Genomic DNA, 21128 nt, shown 5'->3' on the forward strand with positions numbered 1-21128 from the left:
ATTTAGTCATTTTGACAAAAATCTTAAAATTTTCAAATCTTTAAACTCACCTTTTCAACATCATCTTCAAACCTTACTGATATGTTTTTGATTCTGCTTTGTTGCATGCTTCATGTGCATGTTTCTCCTTTTTCTGTCTTGTATATACGACTGTGATATTTTTTGTTTTACTAATGTTTTTGGTCAGTGTCTAAATTTGCAATGTACATTTCGTGTCCATTTTATATTTATTTGTTTCCACAAAGTTCATTGAGACTACTGTAAAGCAAGTCATACACTATAGAAATCCATGTATTGTTATTATTTACTATTTCATTAGTACTATCCATAAAAAAATTATAAAAACATACTTGACATACATGTAGACATGCATACACACCATCTCACAGCATACACAAAGCACATTGCACACATATACATGTGCACAAAGTGTATGCCCACAGTAAAGTGTGGATACAAATTACACTTACAGTCTGCCCATTAGGACCAGTTTGACCAGGTGCTCCAGGGGCTCCAATAGGTCCCTAGACATGTGATTATTATGAAAGAATTGGTGGCAGCTTGCATCATATTTATTGATTTCTTACACTTTCTCTTATACTTAAAGTATTTGCAATACATAATACAATCTTTCCATACATGTCAAATATTTGCAAAACCTAATATAACTTAAAATGTGTCAAATACAATCTTTACGAAAATGAAAATGATCTGTGACAATTATGTTTTCTAGAATCTGAACTGGTGATTATCATTATTACAACTTTACACAATGACAACTTCATTCCTGACTTAATTGTTCACAAGCTCTCAGATTTTATAGAAATGGGAATAAATATAACAGGGCTTGTGTTGCAGTACCAGTAACAAAATCTCAAAATCTCAACCTGATTTCCCTTGGGGCCCGTTGAACCTTCTTCTCCTGGCTGCCCCTATTGGTAAGAAAATAATAATGAAGAAAATTTACAGAGCACTTTTTCAATGATTTGCTCAGAGTGCTTTACAAAAATGATATATACACCAATCCAAGTAAAATGAATCATAACAGCCATGCATATTACAGACATGCTCACTCCAACAGACATACCTACTTATAAACAAAGTAAATACAGACATGGTATACACGCTCATGGTCAGGACAGGGTCACAGTGAAGTCGTTCTGAAAACAATGCATCTTACGTGTGGTAAGAGAATCAGAGTGACGAAGGCTCATGGGTAATTTGTTCAAAGTTGATGGGGTTTGGTAAGAGAAAGGCCTCTGTCCATACCTCTTTGCCTTATAAGTGACTTATTTACTAATGAAGCAGGATGTCTGACATATATATAGTGTATGTGGGGGTTGGTGTATTTACACTCACAAATTTAGTACCAAATTATAGAGCAACACTTTTTGCAAATTCATACAAAACTGACACAGACCTGTCTTACATATCATCCACACAAACCAAAATGAACAATTGTAGGTGACACGATAAGAACACACATCTGCACACATACATGCATGAAGACAGACAAAGCATTTCTATCTCTCTCACAGGATTCAAAGTCTCACACTCTCTCACACACGCTGGTTCTTTCTCTCTCTCTCTCTCTCGTGCAGGCACACAGTTCCTCAAACAGTTGCACTCTTTTTCTGAAAACACACACACACAAACTCTCACTTGCATATACACACACTCTCTCTCTCTCACTTGCACATACATACATACATCACACACATGCATATTCACTGAGGAATATCTCATACAAATGCCCATACCCATGTGTTCACACGTACAACATTCTCTCTCTTTCACACTGACACACACACACACAAATGTGTTCTTACAGGTGGTCCTGGAGGACCTGGGCGTCCTCTGGGGCCTTGGAATCCACGTGGACCCTGCAAGTAATTGAGGAACAAACTGATACACCTTGAGGGGGAAAAAGCATAAAACTTCTTTAACTTCTACTGACATCATGCAGCTCTATTTCTTCTTCATACTGTCCCAGATGACATGACTATACGGAGTTATCCTGACTACCTACCTCAATTCCAGGTGTTCACTCTCAATTACAAGGCCTGACCAATGAAGAGAGAGAACACAAAATCAATCAACTCACCCACCCACCCAATCCTGTCGTTGCCAGCCAGTCATGTCATCTGATAAGCACTAAGGAATTTTACCATAAAAAATGGTATTTTTTGTACACATGTATTTGTAATCTTAATGTCAGAACACAGCACACATAGAAGGTATAATTTTTCATATCGTAAAATTTGTTCTACTTACCATGTCACCTACTGGCCCAGGAGGTCCAGGATCACCGGGATCACCCTAAGGATGATAAGAAAATACAGCTGTGAACACATTCCATTTGAGTGAAGACGTGATGAGTATCAACAGTGAAGTAAACGGCAAGAAAGAGAATATTTAACAGCTTATATTGTCTTCATAACGCACCCAACAAAAATAACTCAGACTCTATCTCCCCACTCTTGCTTGTTAATTTTATGATACAGCATCTTGATATAATAAAAGGTTTTGTGATTTATAAAGTCACTGTACAAAGTTTACTCACTTGTTCGCCATCTGTTCCAATGGTTCCAGGTTCACCAGGAGAACCATTAATACCCTGAGGTATTGAACCCATAAATATATTACAATCATCTTGTCATCACTGACACATACTACAATTTTTCTGTCACTAATTAATGTCTTAGCAACAGCTAATTTGTTCTCACTATCAAATAAAACTGACTCTTTCCTTTCTACAAGCATAGCAACAGATTTTCTGTTATTGCTAAATAAAATCTTGTCTGTTTTAAATAGAGTAGTTTAGGGATAAAAGACTAATAATGACGAGAAATTACAAGAATTTTTTCAAATGACTAAGAAATTGTAGCTGAGATAAACGTAACAATTTAGCTGTCCAGCAACAACTCACGCGTTCTCCTTTTTCTCCAGGAAGACCAGGCATACCAGGAAATCCAGGAATACCCTGCACATGTCATCAGGATAATTTTGAGAAGATATTCTTTTGAGAAGATATTCGATCTGTCTTTCACAAGGATTTCTAATCCATGTACACATGCACAAACAAATATGTAAAATTTTGCTTCTGGATGTACACACACATGCCCATAAACATATATCTCATACATATGAATATAGCACCGCATGCAAATAAACATACACCTCACACTCATTAACATACAGCTCACACAATGCTGACCTTGTCACCAGGGGGACCTTGTTGGCCTCTCTCGCCATCCTGCCCTGCTCGACCCTTGACATAAAAACTTCAATAAACATCTGACACTGATTATTAAAATATTCATTAATGACAATTTCTAACACTACTGTATCGCTCTCACAAATCAATATATCCAGAATTCACATATCTGGAAATAAAACATCCTTACATAGCTTAAAAACTGTGGTCCTCTTAATATGTGTAGCTCCTTCACTGAGTGGAGCACACTAACAATTTCTAGCTGACAAAAATTTGAAGGAGGCTGTTATAACGTTAAGATTTAAGTAAATAACATATTTAGCAAAATTAAATGTAGTCTTGAAAAATAAATTTTAAAAAGTTGGTGAAAAAACACAACAGCATGATCAACATTTCACAAAATTTATGACACACTTACTCTTTTTCCTATCGATCCTACAGGTCCTGGCATTCCAATGGGTCCCATAGGCCCCTGTAGACAAGAGTAAGAGAAACCCACTGATTAGCATCCAGTCTGAGCGACAACTACTAAACAGTTTTGCACAATTTTTCACACAATTTTTCTGACAAGCCTGCCAACCACCAATGACTTTAGACATACTTAAAACTGCCAAAAATTTGCTTGAGTAAACAGAAGCAACGACAGTGAGCTTCCTCTCCAGTGTAATCACCTTCTAATTTCCTTTGAACGCTGGCTATAATATCCTCATAAGACAGGTCCAGTTTTTGAAGAAAAGATGACATAAGTGACTTCTTTCTAAACAAATGACTAGTCAGATCAGGTAATAATGCTAACAGCCTCTGCTGGTTAAGTTAATTCTCACCTGTTCTCCTGTGTTGCCAACATCTCCCTTCACACCAGGTGGACCTTGGGGACCCTGTGGAGTAAGAGCATATTTTTTATAAGAATGCTATGTAACACACAATGCAGCAAAAATATTCTTTACTTTTACATAAATTTGGATTATTCGCAAGCATTTTCTGAAGTATACCAGCTTATTTTTAAAACTTTATGTAAATGGAGTTTTTTTCATATATTGATCCCTCACTGAAAATAACTGTACAATGTGAAATTGCAGGTAGAACACTAAATATCATGTCCAATGTTTCCCTCTAGATGTTTTCGCTAATGAAAAGATAGTCTTTAAAATACTTTAAAGTAATCTATTTTGTCATCACAAAAGAAACAAAAGAAAATAACAGCATAGGATGTTGATCCTGTGAAAGGACAAGAAAAAAAGACTCACAACTCGCCCAGGCAGGCCAGTCATTCCCATGGGTCCAGGTGCTCCTCGCATGGCAAGCTACAAGAAAAGAAATAGGTCACTCTATGAGAAGGAACATTTTTCACAAATAAATTCTTTGCAAAATAAATATTTCAGTTAAGGTAATATGCTTTAGATATCTTTGTATTATCTGTATTTTTATGTAGCCACAAGATTTTCTTTCAACATGCTGATGCTTCTGATAAAGGGTGCACTTTGAGCAGTACCTCTGCCATGTTCTTTAAATATTATAGAAAGTGAATCTCATTCCTTTCCGTCCAGCATCTTTGCCTCTCCAATAAATCAGGAACTTAGGTACCCATTCAGGTATCCATTTCTACAGAGCAGCTGCTGGATGGACAGGAAGTTTTTGAGCTGCAGGTCTGAGCAACCCTCAAACTATGATCTCCTGTTCCACATTGCCTCCCCTTCAAATATTGCTTTCCCCTAGAATTACTATCACAATAAATATGATTTATCTTTAATCTTTATTATCTGTATGATGAAAGACATATGAATACAAGTAGTGTGACAACAATAATTGCAATTTATGCTTTGACAGTTTACCATATGCTGATCCAGAAGTGTGCGGAAATGCTCTGCCTGATTACTCTGTTTTCCATCCTGGCTGAACTGAAAAGGAAAAAAAAATTTCCTCAACATCACAAACCAAAAGTTTACTTGAGTTTAGCTGTAGCATCAGATACAGAAATTCACTTTGCTCACCTTCAGCACTTAGGACTGTCCTCAGAGGGTTTGTTAATAAAGTAAGAAAAATTGAAGGTTTACTTACAGGAATGACAAAGACATGGCCGGGTGGGCCTGGTACTCCATTGACACCAGGTACACCATCACGTCCAGGTGGACCCTTTGATGAATATAACAGACTGCTAGTTTCAAACTTTGGAAGACTGAACACAAGTTTCAACATGTAATTTTACCAGCTAGAAGACACTGAAAAATTTATAATTAATTAAAATCCAGCTGTGATCCACCAACTGATCCACTTTATCATGTATGATCATAATTTCAAATATAATATTCATAATTCATAATATTTATTAAAATACAACAGCCTTGATATTTGGCACCACAGATACATGCAAGCATATACTTGTCTCTATCTGTTATTTCTTTCACACCAGCTACTTTAGTTGGAGAAAACAGATCTGAGGCATATGTCTAATGCTATCAATGGCGTCTATCTAAAACTTTAATACTGCTCACAGATCTGAACTTAAAATGCTGTTTAAAGATTGCTAAATGCTGGTAGAATATTAATCAACATCAAAATGATTTCGAGTGTAATACTCACACCCTCTCCTTTGAATCCTGGGGGACCAGGGATGCCGCGGGCGCCCGGTGGTCCAGGTGGTCCCTGCAACAACAATAACAATATGTGTAGCAGACAAAAACAACTTGAGGATATGTAAAGCACAGTATTAAAAGGAAATTGAAAAATGATGTGACCTAACAATGATCAAATCAGCTCAGTGCTGGATACAATAAGAAACAATTTCATAAATGGTATCAGCTGCTCAGCCACATATCAATTATTTATCAATTAATAAAGTTTAACACAATAAGTCCTCAGCATTCAGAGGTTTATTCTTTAAAACAAAAAATAGCAATATGAAAACATTTTGTTTTCACTTAGTGTCATGATTTTGTTTTAAATAAGGGTCAACCCCATCATTGTTGTAGAATCCTTTAACTAGTGGATTCTTGTGAAACTGAAAGTTATTTCAGTGTTTTTAATTTTGCTAATAAATGTGTAACATTCACACAATTTTTTTTAATATCCTGGCAAGCTATAATGCTTCAGAACATCAGCTTCTTGTGTCTCTAACATCTTAATGTCTATGTCCAATACAACCAGCAGCCAAAGTGTCATCAGGTTTAAAGCTGAGCTTGTGAAAGTTATACTAACAAATCTGTAAGTCACTTCTGTCATCTCAGCAGATCCATACTCCACATAGACACCAGTCCCAGTTGCCTGTATCAGAAACAAAAGTAGAGTTAACAAATGACTATACACAGCAAAGCATAAAATGGGAACTTTCTGAGATATCTGTTATGCACACACACATACACCCATAAACCAAACAAACAAAAGCAACAAATCGTCAAAAAAATGTAATGGTAACATGGAACAGAATTATTTTCACCAATACAGACATTCCTGGATTGGTGACTCTTTCAGAAATATTAAAAGGACAGCAGAGAAGATTTTATTTTACAGACATTTTTTTTAGATTATTTGAAGTATGAATTTACATACTTTTCTCATATTTTAATAGTTAATTCAGAATTAAATTAAAAATTAAAACAGAATTTCTGCAGATTAGAACAGATCTTTGACCAACCCATTTCTTAGAAGTAATATATGTGTGGAGGCAGAGAACACCATTTTAGGATGAAATTTTTTTGTAGAGAAACACAAAAAAAATTATTATAACGAAATAATTAAGCAACTTATTTAATCTTTTACTAAAAATATGTTGTGCTGTGTCTCCTCCAAATCACATTTCTAAATAAATGTCAATGTCGTTCCCCACCTCACTCACTTTCTAGCATGCATGCACACACATGCATACACATGCTCAGAGTGATACCAAACCACAAAGAAAACATATAAATATCGGGAGTGTCATATAAATAAATAGCTTTATGTTGTCAAATCAAAAAGGAATCAATACAGACTGAATCTCTAATTGGCTGGTGGGGAAAATACATATTTACACTTTACCGGTATTGATGTACGGCTAGCTAGAAATTAATCCATACAGTTACTCACTCGTCCATCAACAATTGTTGCAGGGCCAGTAATGGCTCCACCTGCGGAAGAGGAAGATATGTTTTGGCTGCTGGTAATCACAGTGGAGGTAAATGAGCTGCTGAAGGTGGCGCCATAGGGCAAAGGGACATCACACTCTGGGCAGTAAACTTCACAGATCTCATATGCTGTGCCCGGGTTGTCAGTGACGATGAGGTCTTGTATGTCACCCTGCATAAATAACAGCAAGTAAGCAACTGCCTCTACACATTCCTACAGCTCACCAATTATCCCATGTTCATCCTTCGGTGTCTCCACACACCTCTCTAGTTCACCTCCTCATCTTACTGCTCAGCTAATATCTCTATACACAGTTCACTGTCACCCCTCCAACCCTAACCCACACTCACAGCTCAGTGGCTATTCCACTGCTCTCCCAAACTGTCTCCACACACACAACTCACCGGCTATCCTGCTACCTAGCCCTTGAGTAACCTGGCACACATCTACATTCCTAATTCTCAACCCTCCAGTGTCTCAACACACACTTACAGTGAACAGTTCTTCCTCGAAGAGCTGGTGTCCCACAAACAGAACACCTTCTTGCTCCAGTGGTAGTGCTGGCATTGTTCTACCCAGCTTGATAGATTCTGATGTTTGTTCACAGTTATGAATCACAGTCATTGTATTGCCCTTCACGCTTAAACCAAGTCGATGCCATCTGCAAGTAGGAAGTAAAAAAAGAATTCACCATAAATTTACATTTAGCAAAGAATGAAAGTTCAAAATTATATTGTCTGTGTCTGTTTGGCCGTCTTTAATTTCCTTGACCTGTCTGTGTTAGTAAATACATTTGTATTAATGTGTTGGTTAATGAGATGAACTGGTGCAAACTAAATACATAAATCTCTCAACAAACAGCTAAAAACATAAATACTATTTCCAGGTTTCACAGATTTCCTTTAGAACTTTCTGTACATGCCAAATTCCCACTTCTTTATGTCTCTCTCCCATACTTTTACCATCTCTTTTACAAGCTCTCCTTTTTTTCCAAACTCTGTCTGTATAACATTGTTTTCCACTCTCTTATTGTCAGGTTTGCTGCTGCCAGGAAACTTTCTGCTAAGATCAGAATCCCTACACTTGATATGTGTGTGTGTGTGTTGCATTTGTGTGTGGACGTGTGTGAAAGTGCATCCCATTAAGACACAAACTGCCTGAAGAGGTTCATGCTTCATAGTTTATTTCCAGAGAAGATGGAAGAATAAAATAAAAAAGAGGAAAATGTATTTTTAGTGTTTATTTCAAGCACTAATTGGGTGTTTTTCAGACTTTCAGTTTTAAATTCAAATAAAATTTCCACTAAGGAGTAGAATGAAGCGTTGCAGCATAAGAACAAGAAGAAGTGTAATGGACAGGAATGGTAATGAATGTGCACGCCCACACTCACAGACACACATTGGCAATATTCACATCAATAAAAGCACTTTAAATTAAAGATGAAAGAGGTACTCACCGTCCATCGCTGAGATCAACTCCAAGAGGAATGGGATCCTCAGGTACACCATTGACATCTCTGTAAATAAACTCTGTGTTCTTGCCGATTTTCAAAGACAGAATCTCATTAGCACTTTCAGCGCCATAGACAGCAAAGAGCTTTCCTTGTGTACCCTCTTCTGGTCTAAAAGTGGTTAAGATGGAAAAATCTAATGGAAAACCCGCTGAAAGTGAACAAAAAAACAACATAAGCAAAAGTAATTAGAAAGACGTGTATTCTAAGGACTATTAACTTGTTCTTTACTGATGCTTAAGCCTGAATTAATGGGGATCTGAAAGGACCACCAAAACAACACCAGGGGTTGCTTAAATGGAGAGTTAAAAAATAAACATCAAAAGTGGTTCACTGCATCTATAGGGCATGGTATGTGGAAGTGGGAACCCCAAAGCTCTCCTTATATTGTCTTAACATATCCCGAGAATATGACAGGGAAGCTGACCAGCCACAGGGTAAGGCCGGAAGTAATTAACCTTCCTGGGCAGTAGTCGCGAGGTCAGGGTAATTCGCTCCACCCGGGCAAAATGGAGAAATTGTTTTGTCTCCGTAGACACGATGTACTGTCCAGACTCCGCTGATATCATTGCTTCTTGCTGCTTTACTCCAGGGTATCTTTGCCACTAATTTACAACTACAGTAAAGAAGCATTTTCGGAGTCGGTAGGTCACTACGGAAACAAGATGCTTGCCCCTGACTTACTCGGGACAAAGACTTAACTTTCCTTCATGAACACGGCCCCTGGTCCACAGTCGAGCATGCTCACCCTCGGGAACTTCCCTTCGGATATTTGTGTTTACAGCTGTAAAGGTTTCACGAGAGCTAACAGATTGCTTGAGTAGGATTACATGGCCTAAGATTTCCTGATACATTGGCTGACTATTGTCAGCGTATCCGCCTTCGTCTTCTCCCATCTCACCTTTGAAAACTTTGGAAAGGTCAGTCCTGAGCTGTGCATCTTCGCTGATCCTGAATGCCAGGTCGGGGAGACCTTCATCCACAGACCCGCCGTCACGTGCAGCTCGAAGAGGACAAAACCCTTGCACTCTCTTCACCCCCTGAGATTCCTTCTGCTCTTTGATGTTCACCTTCTCCAGAATGTCCACTGCTCCTGAAACCGGCATAAAACATTTCGAAATGTAAAGTATTGCAGATTCGACCCTACATATGGTGACCGTAAGAAATTATCAACAGCTTAATTACTTAATATATTCAAACATAACCATTGGAAGACATTTAAAACATTGTTAAAATAATGTTGCCCAGGTATCATTGATATAAATAGCTTAATTAAAGGTATTCAGACATTATGGCAACAAAACACTTTGAGGGATTGCTAAAATATATGTGGAGGACATTAAATTGATTTAAATTTCTTAATTATTGTATTCAGAAAGAATGATTGAAGAAGACTTCAATGAGTGTTATAATGTCCAATCTGTCATTCAGCATTTGCTGGGGACAATTAAAAGTAAAAATAATCACAATCACCGTCACTGCCAATAATAATAATAAATCTTTGAGTTCCATTGGTATGAGACCAGTTGCAGGTTCCCAACTCTCAATCTTGTTCAAGCAAATGGCGTCTGACAACCACAGAATTAAAATATTAGTGTCTTCTCGTTTCGTTTAACCCAAGCTTTGCATGAAGGAGTCCATGGTAGACATGTTTCGCATGCATTTCCCAGAAACTTTATGTTGCTAGGATCAGAAGGCCCCCCCCCCCCTTGATGGATGTGTGTGTGTGAGAGAGAGAGGGCTGCTATATCTACTTTGTCTATGTTTATTCTTAATACAAAGGAATGTCAACGATTTTTCCCCCAAGACGCACTACTTGGAACATTGCCGAAGAAGGTGTAAGTGGATCTGTTGCTGCTTTGATGCTGTGTTCCTTCATGCCTTTATTGTCATCCAAACTTAAAAAATAAAAATAAATGAGATAACAGAGAGAGAAAGTAAAAGAAAGAAGGAAAGAGAGAAGGATACAGAAGAAAAATATATCACATCTTCTGTCATTTCCTGTGGTGACTGAGGCTGTTCTTTTTCTGATAAAGTCAGGCAATCCAAAACTAACAAATAGGAAGGTTAGATAAATGCGATGACGGGAAGCGATAGCCAAGATTATTATGATGACGAAAATGCCGAGCGGTGGGATCAAGGACTAGCGAGGGGCACATTTCATTTCTAATTCTTGGATAAAGCTCAGCGCGAGATACAGTTCCCCAAGTGTGGGTGACGACACCCTCCTTTACTCTCGAGGTACACGCCTACAAACATCCTCACAAAGAGCTCAGAATCATGACATCACATTTGTATAATGATATACACAAGATATGCATATGTTTACATAAGATCCCAGCTTCTCCCACTGGCGGAAGCTTTCACAACAAAAATAAAGATGTCTGTGTACAATCGTGACGTGTGTTTGTGAGCTCTTTTGCTTGCTATTCATGTGTTTGTGTATTTGTGTGCGTGGGTACGTGTGTGAGTGACAGCTTTCCTCTTTGGAATTTTTCATATTTCAGAAACAGGTGTACAATGTTTTCTCTAGCCCCCACGTGACATACACAACAGCCACAAACTCCACGGCTTGCGGTTAACTGAGGATGGATAACCCTTCATTATCAAACTCCGCTCCTCATTTTGTCTCGTCACAGATACGAGCCAGACACATTAATATTCAGCAGATAGCTGTTTTCAGAAAACTGTAAAATGTATTATGGAAGATAAGGAGTTTTTCCTCAACAGCCTGTGTCTGTCTATTTCTGTCTTTTCCACCGTGTATAATTAATAATTTAAACCACTGGAAAAGCATTTCCAGCCAAAGTTTTAAAATGTTATCTTGCCCTTCAAAGTTAGCCTGCTCGAATAAAAGATGTTTTTTTCTCAAGAGAACATACGTCAGCAATCTTATGTGACAGTTATTTTTAAAATGTGAGCATGTAACCGATATATTTTTTATCTTTATATTTATCGAAACTGCACTTACTGAAGTTGTAACCATTCTTTAGAGACCGCTAACGGTTTCTTTTTTTTTTCTAAAGGGAATTGGTAAAGTCAGAGGTTATACAAACAGTTTTTTATTATCTTTAGTCAATTTTGTTAAAAAGGACATCAGCACATTCTGACTCCCGTTTATAAGATAAAAATCCCTCAGCCATCGAAAAGTTCACAAAGAAAGTACATCCGTGACGTCACATTGGTACAGGACTACGATTACGTCACTATGGTTATAACCAATGAAAGAGCTGATATCGTGTGTTCAGTATGTGTGTCTATGTGTGTGGGGCTTCAGTGCGTATTTTTATAAATTTTTCAGGCCGGCCTGGAAGGCGTGCGAGTCCTACCAACATCATACATGTAAGGAGGTTGGCGGGGGGGAAACCTTACATTTGCTCTCAACACGAACATCAATGTTTCATGGAGAGAGAACAGCGCTGCCAGACTTTAACGATGATAAATACAAAGATAGGAGCGAACACCACCATCAAACTGGGACGATTTTGATGTTTCGGTTATCGGTGGAAAAAAGAGATAATTTAGTGTGCTTTGCAGGGAGGGGCTGGGGTGAGCGCGCGTGCGTGCGTGTGTGTGTGTGCGCGTGTGTGTGTACGTGTTTGTTTTCTGAGCCAACACATCAGACTGGTGTACACAAAGGATCCAAACTGCAGGCAAAGAAACTGTTGGAAAGGAGCATGGGAAACAATTATTTTCCAGCAGGCCGCTGGCAGGGAAGGTATCTCAAATGATCGACTTTGAATCTGGGGGTTGAGGGTGGGTCACTGACCCCTCGGTTCCCTGGGGGTTCGCTGAAGACATTTGCCACCAAAACCACAGGCGATAGTAATTTGAAGAAAAGAAAAAAGCAGCGGGGAGAAAAATAAAACTCGCACCAGGCCTGTCTCAGTTTCCGCGACTACGGTTTTATTTTGTCTGCAGACTACACGTGCAGCGGGCTGGGCGCGAGAAGTCGGGGGCTCGCTGTGCACGTGCACAACTGCGGTGCAGCCAACAACCGCAAGACTACAGCCCTTGGAATCTGATGAAAGTGCTGACGTGCATTTTTTTCTCTTTCTTTCCCTCTTCTTTTCTCTGTCTTCTCTTTTTCTTCCATGGATATCAACGCGCGCGCATGCCCACCCATCTACCTATCCACAAGCACTTGCGCTTGGTGTTATGGATGTAGATGTGCACACACAGAATGTAATAAATACCAGCGAGCACACACACACATACACATATTATTGCATATCTGTCATACTGTTATTCATTTACTGATGTTAATCTTTCTTGTTGGTTGACTGACTGTTCGTTTGTGGTCTTTCGTGTACAGCATCCACACGGGGAAATACACTAAAAAATTCTTTATTATTATTATTATTGTACACAAACACAAGTGTTATGCTTATTGATGTTCACCTTCTCAATGTTATGAATATCAACATGCATTCACAAACATATGGTCATGCTCTGCAAATACACACGGCGGCAATATTCTGTTGACATGTCAGTGGCATTTAATGTCTTTCCGTCAGACACTCTTTCGATTTTCTTTCCTTTTTTCAAATATATTTTAAAAAAAAGACATATACTGAAAAATGTCTGTCAGCTACAGCCTGCTAAATCCGCTGACATCCCAGTACATTTGTCTCTCTCTCCTTGACATATTTCACACAGAAATGCACAGACACACACACATTTATAAAAACACAAACGACAAAAGACAAACAAGCGCACGCACTAACTTTGCAATGATGAAGACACACCGTCATGATATATATATATTCATGTATTTATCAGTTACAGATGTCACACACATTCATGTATTTATAGTTATAGGTGTCACACACACACACACCCTAACATTATCATACATCTATCACACAGTCCTATAACTGTCACACAACAACCAGTGTCACAACACGACTAGTTATTTATGACAGCGCCATATAGGTCTCAGTATATTTATCAGTGTCATAATACTGTTTATTTCTCATAGTGTCACAACACTATCTCTTATTTATGACATTCTCGGAGCACTAGAACTTATTTATACCATTCTTATCTTAATGTCACAAGAATATCGTACTTTTATCTCACGGTGGTCTAAACTTGTATATACATATATCACCCATGTCATACAACTTGTTTACCGTCCTTACATTACAATATCATACTTTAAAGTCTCATAAATATGTGCATACATTATTACTCTTGCGATATATCCATGGATCTGTGTTTGTCAATGTGTACGTACGCGTGTGTTTGTGGGTTGAGTCTATGTAAGTGTAGGTGCGTGGGTGTGTACGTGTGTGTGTGTGTCTATGGAAGTGTGTGCATGTGTATCTGCATGTGCTGCTAGTCCTACCAAAAGCATTCTCATGCGGGGGCTGCTGAAACCGGACGAAAATTAAAGCTCCATGAGAGTTAAGTGATCGTAACAGCATTCTCCGCAATCCCACACGCAATGCACCTCGACCTTTGACCTGCTCCTCCTCCCTGCTCTATACACACGTGACATTCCAGTCTGCTTCCAATTGCCGGCGCCACGTGGACCATCTGTTGTGTCAGAGAAGGCGAGGACAAGGGACACAATGGCACACGCCGCTCTCGTGACCTCCCCTCCCCTCCTCGCCCCTCCCCAACCACATCCTTTTCCGCCGCCGCCACAGCGCATGCTCAGGCGATGAGAGTGTTGCAGCTAGCGAGGCTGCACGTACAACAGGCCAACCTACCATCATCAGCAACCTAGCAACCTGTCAGCCTACCAAACTGAATTCTCTTCATCACCTTCCACAAAGTGTCTCGTGGAGTCCTCGAAATCTTTGGAGTCCCCAGTGTGTGTCTATTATATATTATATATCTATTATATATTATATATTACCTTGTTCTGTTTGTTCAAACAGACAGGTGTGTAAATTGATTAACTTAAACAAACTCAGGTAGCAAACAGTTGGCAAGCCAATAGGAAGAGATTGAAAATACATTTGTTAGGATGCTAATCGTACGGAGATTATACTCTCATTTTTATACCAATATAAATCAAAATATACATATGATAAAGCTATAATAAAGTTTGTCGAAGGACAATTGTAGGGTGTGTCTCGAGAACGGAAGGGATGTATTCATCCAGACCTGAGAAATTTCATCATGCACTGAACTTTACCTGATCATTACAAAGTGATTCCCACTTGTCCTTTAATTACTACATAATTCTAGAAAAGGTAAGAGGGAGAGATAAAAGGGATGGAAGAGATTGAATACAGAGGACGTTTGAAGACTTTTGAAATTCACACAGAGCTCTTATTGTTTGTTCAAAATAAAATGTTCAAATGTATCACACGGACACTTTCGCTCAGAGATATTTGCTTTATCTGAGGAGGTCAAGTGTTGACCCTGAGGGTGAGGGTCTGGCCATCACTGGTTCTGAGGATGTCATTTATGATGATCAGCATGTTCTAGAAAAAAAAGACTGTGCCCATGATGCCGTGCGTGCACACGATGCCATTAATACACCAGCACTTCCATTAACAGAGAAATGAGTGTTTTGGAAAAGTTACCCAGTGCTACAATGTTAACAAACGGTCATATCTTCTGATACCCTCTCCCACGCTTTCGTCCTCTCGTACCCCTCGAGGTAACTCCCAGCCCCACCCATAGTTCTCGGTCCGTGTGGCACAAAACACTGAAAGTCAATTCCCGGCAGGTGTACAGGGTTCGAGCACGATCCGTGCGACAATACAACTTTTTGGACTGGAGCCAGAGGTCGCCCAGGTGCCACCAGGAGCATCAGCAGCGGCTTCCAGCACCAAGCGCCGACCGTTTAGAGGGCACCCGACACCCGAGAGCCGACAGCCGCAGTCATAGAAACGGTTGTAGGGTGTAGGGCTCTCTCGAGGTTCTACAGAGAAGTCGAGCAAAGCTCTGTGAAGGAAGCTCTATATACCCGCTCAGTGCTGCAGTCGCACGCAGACCAAGGGGAGAAGACGGAAGGGAGGAAGAGGGATGCAAGGCGGAGGTAACTACATCAGAAATGTAGAGGGCGCTTTCCCTCATATTAGAGTGCGAGAAGGTCTTCGGTGGACAGAGGAAGGAAAGTTTCAGTAGAAAACACACAGCCATCAGCATCCTACAGTAAACCCTACCTCCCCATCCACCATCAGTATTTACCCCAACCACCTCCACCACAATCAGGTGCAACAGCAGCAGCGAGATATTTAAAAGAGAGAGAGAAAAGAAAAGAAGGTATGGGAGGAGGGGAACCAAAGACAGAAAATAAGAAAGAAAGGTTAAAAAAAACAACAACAACAACAAATAAAAACAAAAACAAAAACAAGAAGGAAGACAGAAAAGGAACGAAAAAATAAAAAGGGACGTACAAACAGACAACAAAATAACAAAAACAAAAAAACAAAACAAAACTACCAAACAAACAATAAACACAAATAACCCAAAATAAGGAGGAAAAAAATAAATGCAATTAAACCAACTACCCAAACAACGAACACAGGGTACTTACGAGGATTAATTAAGTTTAAAGATAATTGGTATAATGGAGGGACTGGCAGACACCTTCATGCTGACACATTACACCTGCCAACCTGTGTGCCACTTCCACAGACAACTTTCCCTGCATCCCTGCGACTGTATTGCTAACTCTGATTGTTGGGGTGGAGAAGACGATATTCGGACATTCTGCAAGTACCCGTTTCCTGCTAAACTACCCCACCCAGTCCTCGGGGTAGACAGGTGCAAACATCGCTTCCACGCTCACCCCGGTGCCCAGGTGTGTTCTACCCCAGTAGCACACAGTCAGGTAGAATCGTGTTGAACTCTCTCTACAGGGTGTCAGCTGTGTATCACCCTCAGCACTGTTGTCTTCAGGGTGGACGTCAGGCAAGTCATCGTTAATGAGAAGCAAGGTGTGGCACGGACATGTCTGCAGACTGGAGGATACGAAAGAGCTGGCGTGCACGAATTCTTCTGAACTTTTTTTTTTCTTGAGGAATGAGGAAGGCAACTTGAGTAGAAAAATTCACTAATCAAAACGAAACTAGTTTGTCATTAATTTGAATTTAGATAAAAGCAATCCTTTGACTACCTGAAGCAGGTTTATACCGGGTAGACAGGGCAAGATACCACATTTCACTGGCTGATTCTTGGCACCGCTCCATCATTCCCTTCTTTTAGAAAACAATGTTTACACTTTATTTCCTGGATTTCACTTGAGCCATTGTTCGGGGAAAGGCCCTGTGACTAAGTCCAAAATATTTTCAGCATTAGTTTGTGGCAGCAGGTCTTTAGCAAACCAAAGCTTCTCGGCTTCTCTCCCTTGTAGAAGTCGGAGGAAAGGCGAGAGAGAGGTTAGGGGTGAGAGTGTTGGAGGGTGTAAAGGGATGCTTCAAGTGTGGATCTGAAGTATCTCTTAATTAACATGAAAGCTAGTTTCATGATGTAAACACAGTTCAGCGCCCTTATTTCCCTGCGGAGGTTGTTACAACCCTCACCTCGGTTTTGATGATTCCTGAGGCCGTAGTTATGACCCGGGGGTAGGTTGTTGCCCCATGAAAAAGTCAGGGGTAAATATCTTGTCTCCGTGTTTTCAACATGATATTCAGACCCCGCAAACAATGCTGTTTGTTACTTTACCTCAGGGTATCTGTACCACTGACTTATAGCTACGACCCCAGACGAAAAGCAACATCCGGAGGGTCTGGATACCCCTTTATAGCCATCGATATCTTCATGTTATTCGGGCTTCATCCTTGTTTCATAAATAGGACTCCAGGGGTGTACCACATCGTCCTCATCGCACATAATCTTCTCGGTCTGAATATCGGTCGTTATCTCCTGTGGTACGAATATCAGAGTTGACACATCTGCTCAGACCCTCCCGATAGCGAGGTAATGGAAATCGCGAAAGATAGTCTAACTCCCAGGGTGGTCACATTAGGACTGGGAGGATAACTTCACCCAGTCTCCAAAACAGAATATGATTTTCATAGCCCTAAAATTTATAGGAGCTGCTGGCTAATTACTGAATGTGTTGCAAGCTCCCACCATCCAAAACACTGTTGGCTAATTGTTGAAGGTGGTTCAAATCCCAAATTGTGGGTACTGCTGGAAAATTAATGAAGGCGTTCCTAACTCCAAACCTCTAAAAACAGTTGGTTGGTTGAGGAGGTGTTCCAAGCTCCCAACCTCTAACAGTGCTACTTCATTAATTAAAGAAAAAAATTAAAATTACAGGCACACAGATCATCGTCGTTTTCCCTCCTCTCCTCCCACATCTACATTTTCCTTCCTGAACTCCTCTTCTCTATCCACTCCTCATCATCAGCATCCTAGTAACACGGGGTCCGGGGAGTAAGGATGAGGACGAGGAAGATGAGAATTTCTGGCTGGCTTTCGCATTCTTGCCTGCTTGTCTTCGTAAATTCTGCGATGGAGATCCGGATCCAGAAAAATCTTCTGCAACAAAACCTCCTACTCCCCCACCCTACTTCTACCTCCTCCACACCTCTCCCCCCTCGGCGCCGGACCCGTTAGATCATGTTGTGGTCGTCTTTGTGTAAACACTGAACACAAAGAACTTATTCTCGCCTTGAGTGAATGTTTCCTCTCGCAGACGACGACCACCTGGCTTCTGTAAACAGTCTGGCTAATGCTGTATCCCTGGCAAGCCAAGATATAACGGACACGAGACGGCAGGTAATCACTTTGATGCATGTGCATGTTGTGTCCGTTTGTCTACCTGTGTCTGTGTGAAATGACTAATTAGTGAGGATTGTTCGTTGTATCAAAGAGTGAAAGACCAGAAGAAACAAAGAAAAGAGAAACACAACAAATAAATATGGAATAGATAGATCGAAGTCAGACACCTTCCAAGACTACTGAAGACATTTCTCAAACAAATATTTAGTTGTTGTGATCGACTAAAATGATGTAGGTAATATTTAACAAATATAATTTTCAAATAAGACTGAAAATTGAAAATTTTATACAGCTTTCTGTAGGAGCGGCTTCGAAAAGAATCTCAAAGCAGCTGCTTTTCAGGGAAATAAAAGATGAACCTGTTTCCATGGTTTTGTTTGCTGCCGCTCGTTCAGCTAAAGGCCAAGAAATGACAAGTGTTTGGAATTGAACTCCAAATACTTCAGAAGGTGTAGGCGTCCTGAGGAGCATGTCAGATGAATGAGCAAGTGCTCACGACACGGTACACGTGTGTATGTGGGAGAGAGAGAGGATGGGAAGATGTTGGAACGATGCTCTTGCACAATAAAAGGAACATCAGCAAGATGGTGTTTACACTCAGCTTCGAGCGAGAAAGGAAAAGTGGGTGAGCAACTGTGTAAATAAAGTGGTAGGTGGGAGGGCTTCAGAACCTCAGGATGTGGGATTTACAAACTATGGATGTGAATGGCTTCGTCGCGACTGAGAGACACAGAGAGAAGGTTGATACAAGAGAAGAGAAGACAGAGAAGAAAAAAAATTTACATGTCAGTGATTGCGACACACACAAAAATTATTTTCTTCTCTGTTCCATCAGGTCAGGTGCTGAGGTGGCCAGCGATGTCTTTCTTATGTCTATCTGCTGGTCTGCACGTCCTACTGCCTGTGGAAAATGGAAAGCTAGAATAACTAAATAAGATTTTATGTGAGAATGGTGGGTACATCAGCTTCAAAGACGCCATCTAGTGCTTACAGGCGTGCCTCCTGCAGCTTCAGAGGTTCCCAAACCTGATAGACGCCCACCAGAGCCCCGTGTTTACACATTCTTGCTCTTTTTTTTTTCTTTTTGAACCCAATAACCTACATTCCTGCCTTAGTTTTATTAATCACGTAGCAAGATGGATGTTCCTTTGCATAAACTAGCTTTCTATGAACTTTTGTGTGTGTGTGCGTTTTCTCAATGTTGACTTTTGTATCTCCTGTTGCCTTGTGTTCTTTTCTGCACCGAGACCTTTGTCCTGGAATGTTCTAGGACTACGCCAGTAAGACAGAGAGGCGAGACCTCAGCCATCAAAGATAGCAATGGCCAAGAAATTTCTCACAGAAATTAATGTTGTATTCAACAGATGGAATGAGTCCTGCAACAAAATGTGAATGTTGAGTCCTCTACAGATGTACAACTTCCAGCTGAAGAACGATGCCGACATCCTCCAAAACAGCCAGGCTAGACACAGTGAACCTGCAGACCTACCTGTCCTGCGGGAAGAGGTGGACAAAGTCTGAAGGGAGGAAAGTCTTCAAGAGTTGATAATGTGCCAACTGCTCAAACAGTGTTTTGGGGAGGAGGAGAAGGGGGTGGGGAGATTTTATCTGACACTCCAGTATGCCTTTAAGACCTTTCATGCACCCACATTGCATTCTACATTGGTTCACAGGTGTTTCGCATAGACTGGTGACGGCAACATGGGATGAGGGGCTGGAGGGGCGGTCACAGAATGAAGACCCCCATCACCTTGACACCACGTGACGCAATCATCGTTAGCACGTGCTCAGCACAGGTGCAGCTCAAAGGTACCCGGTGAGGTGGAACACGACAGATAACGCTTTCTCTCCTCTCTGCGAACTCTGGGAAATAAATCAGCCATTTCCGGACCGTCCTGCTATCAGGATGCGGGTACACCAGTCGCCTGGCTACTTCTCACTTCGTCGGCTGCCAATGTTTTATATCGCGATCTCGTCCGAAACGAGATTCTGATAGGGTCAGCACCTGTCACTATGGCAATGCATACCCCTCTCCAACAGGTGTAAGACCAGGTTTCATGAACTGAGGGAGGGGGAGGGAGGGGAAGGAGCGATGCAGTAATGATTGCATAAGAGATTTCGTAGGTCAACAAGTGTATGATTTTTTAAATCCAAATCACACATGGAGCTCTTTTCTTTTTTTCCAGTAACTTTTTTTCGTTAGTTTGTGTGTGTGTGAGAGAGTGAGTGAGGTTTATGTCTCCTCTCCCTTGCTATCTTTCCTGTCCCTACCTTGTCAGGTGATAGACATCTAGTTGGTCAACAGCACCGCATACACTGCACCACTTGGGTATCGAGCTACGCATCCTCAGCCTCGGACATATTTAATTTTTAAATTGACTATGAGCCCAAGGGGTCATTTTACCCATAACATCAGACAAGACACCTTTAGGACAGCAAAGCCCAAGGCTGAAAACATAACCGTCACCTCAACGAGCAAAACAACCGTTGGCAATGTAAGTTCAAACTTTTTTTTTTGGCCAGGTTTTGAAAAAATTATGGTTAAAGATGCCAGTTGAGGCATCAGGCATTGGCTGGAATAGCAGATGGCGGAGAGCTTACACG

General features: G+C 40.5%; 1 protein-coding gene across 1 annotated transcript in view; it reads right to left on the reverse strand.

The window, feature by feature from the left end:
- LOC112574681 (collagen alpha-1(I) chain-like) overlaps positions 1-21128 on the reverse strand; it is a 54110-nt gene that overhangs the window by 19769 nt on the left and 13213 nt on the right. The window contains exons 2-19 of the mRNA XM_025255908.1: positions 9730-9921; positions 8775-8979; positions 7811-7979; positions 7280-7489; positions 6413-6478; positions 5798-5860; positions 5276-5350; positions 5050-5115; positions 4465-4521; positions 4042-4095; positions 3636-3689; positions 3218-3271; positions 2930-2983; positions 2564-2617; positions 2275-2319; positions 1830-1883; positions 888-932; positions 471-524 (exon numbers count right to left, since the gene is read on the reverse strand). Coding sequence (XP_025111693.1) covers positions 471-524; positions 888-932; positions 1830-1883; positions 2275-2319; positions 2564-2617; positions 2930-2983; positions 3218-3271; positions 3636-3689; positions 4042-4095; positions 4465-4521; positions 5050-5115; positions 5276-5350; positions 5798-5860; positions 6413-6478; positions 7280-7489; positions 7811-7979; positions 8775-8979; positions 9730-9921 — 1571 coding nt within the window. The remainder of the gene's footprint in view (positions 1-470; positions 525-887; positions 933-1829; positions 1884-2274; positions 2320-2563; positions 2618-2929; positions 2984-3217; positions 3272-3635; positions 3690-4041; positions 4096-4464; positions 4522-5049; positions 5116-5275; positions 5351-5797; positions 5861-6412; positions 6479-7279; positions 7490-7810; positions 7980-8774; positions 8980-9729; positions 9922-21128) is intronic.

This window comes from Pomacea canaliculata, linkage group LG11 (genome assembly GCF_003073045.1).
Source record: "Pomacea canaliculata isolate SZHN2017 linkage group LG11, ASM307304v1, whole genome shotgun sequence".
NCBI classification, from domain to species: Eukaryota; Metazoa; Mollusca; class Gastropoda; order Architaenioglossa; family Ampullariidae; genus Pomacea; species Pomacea canaliculata.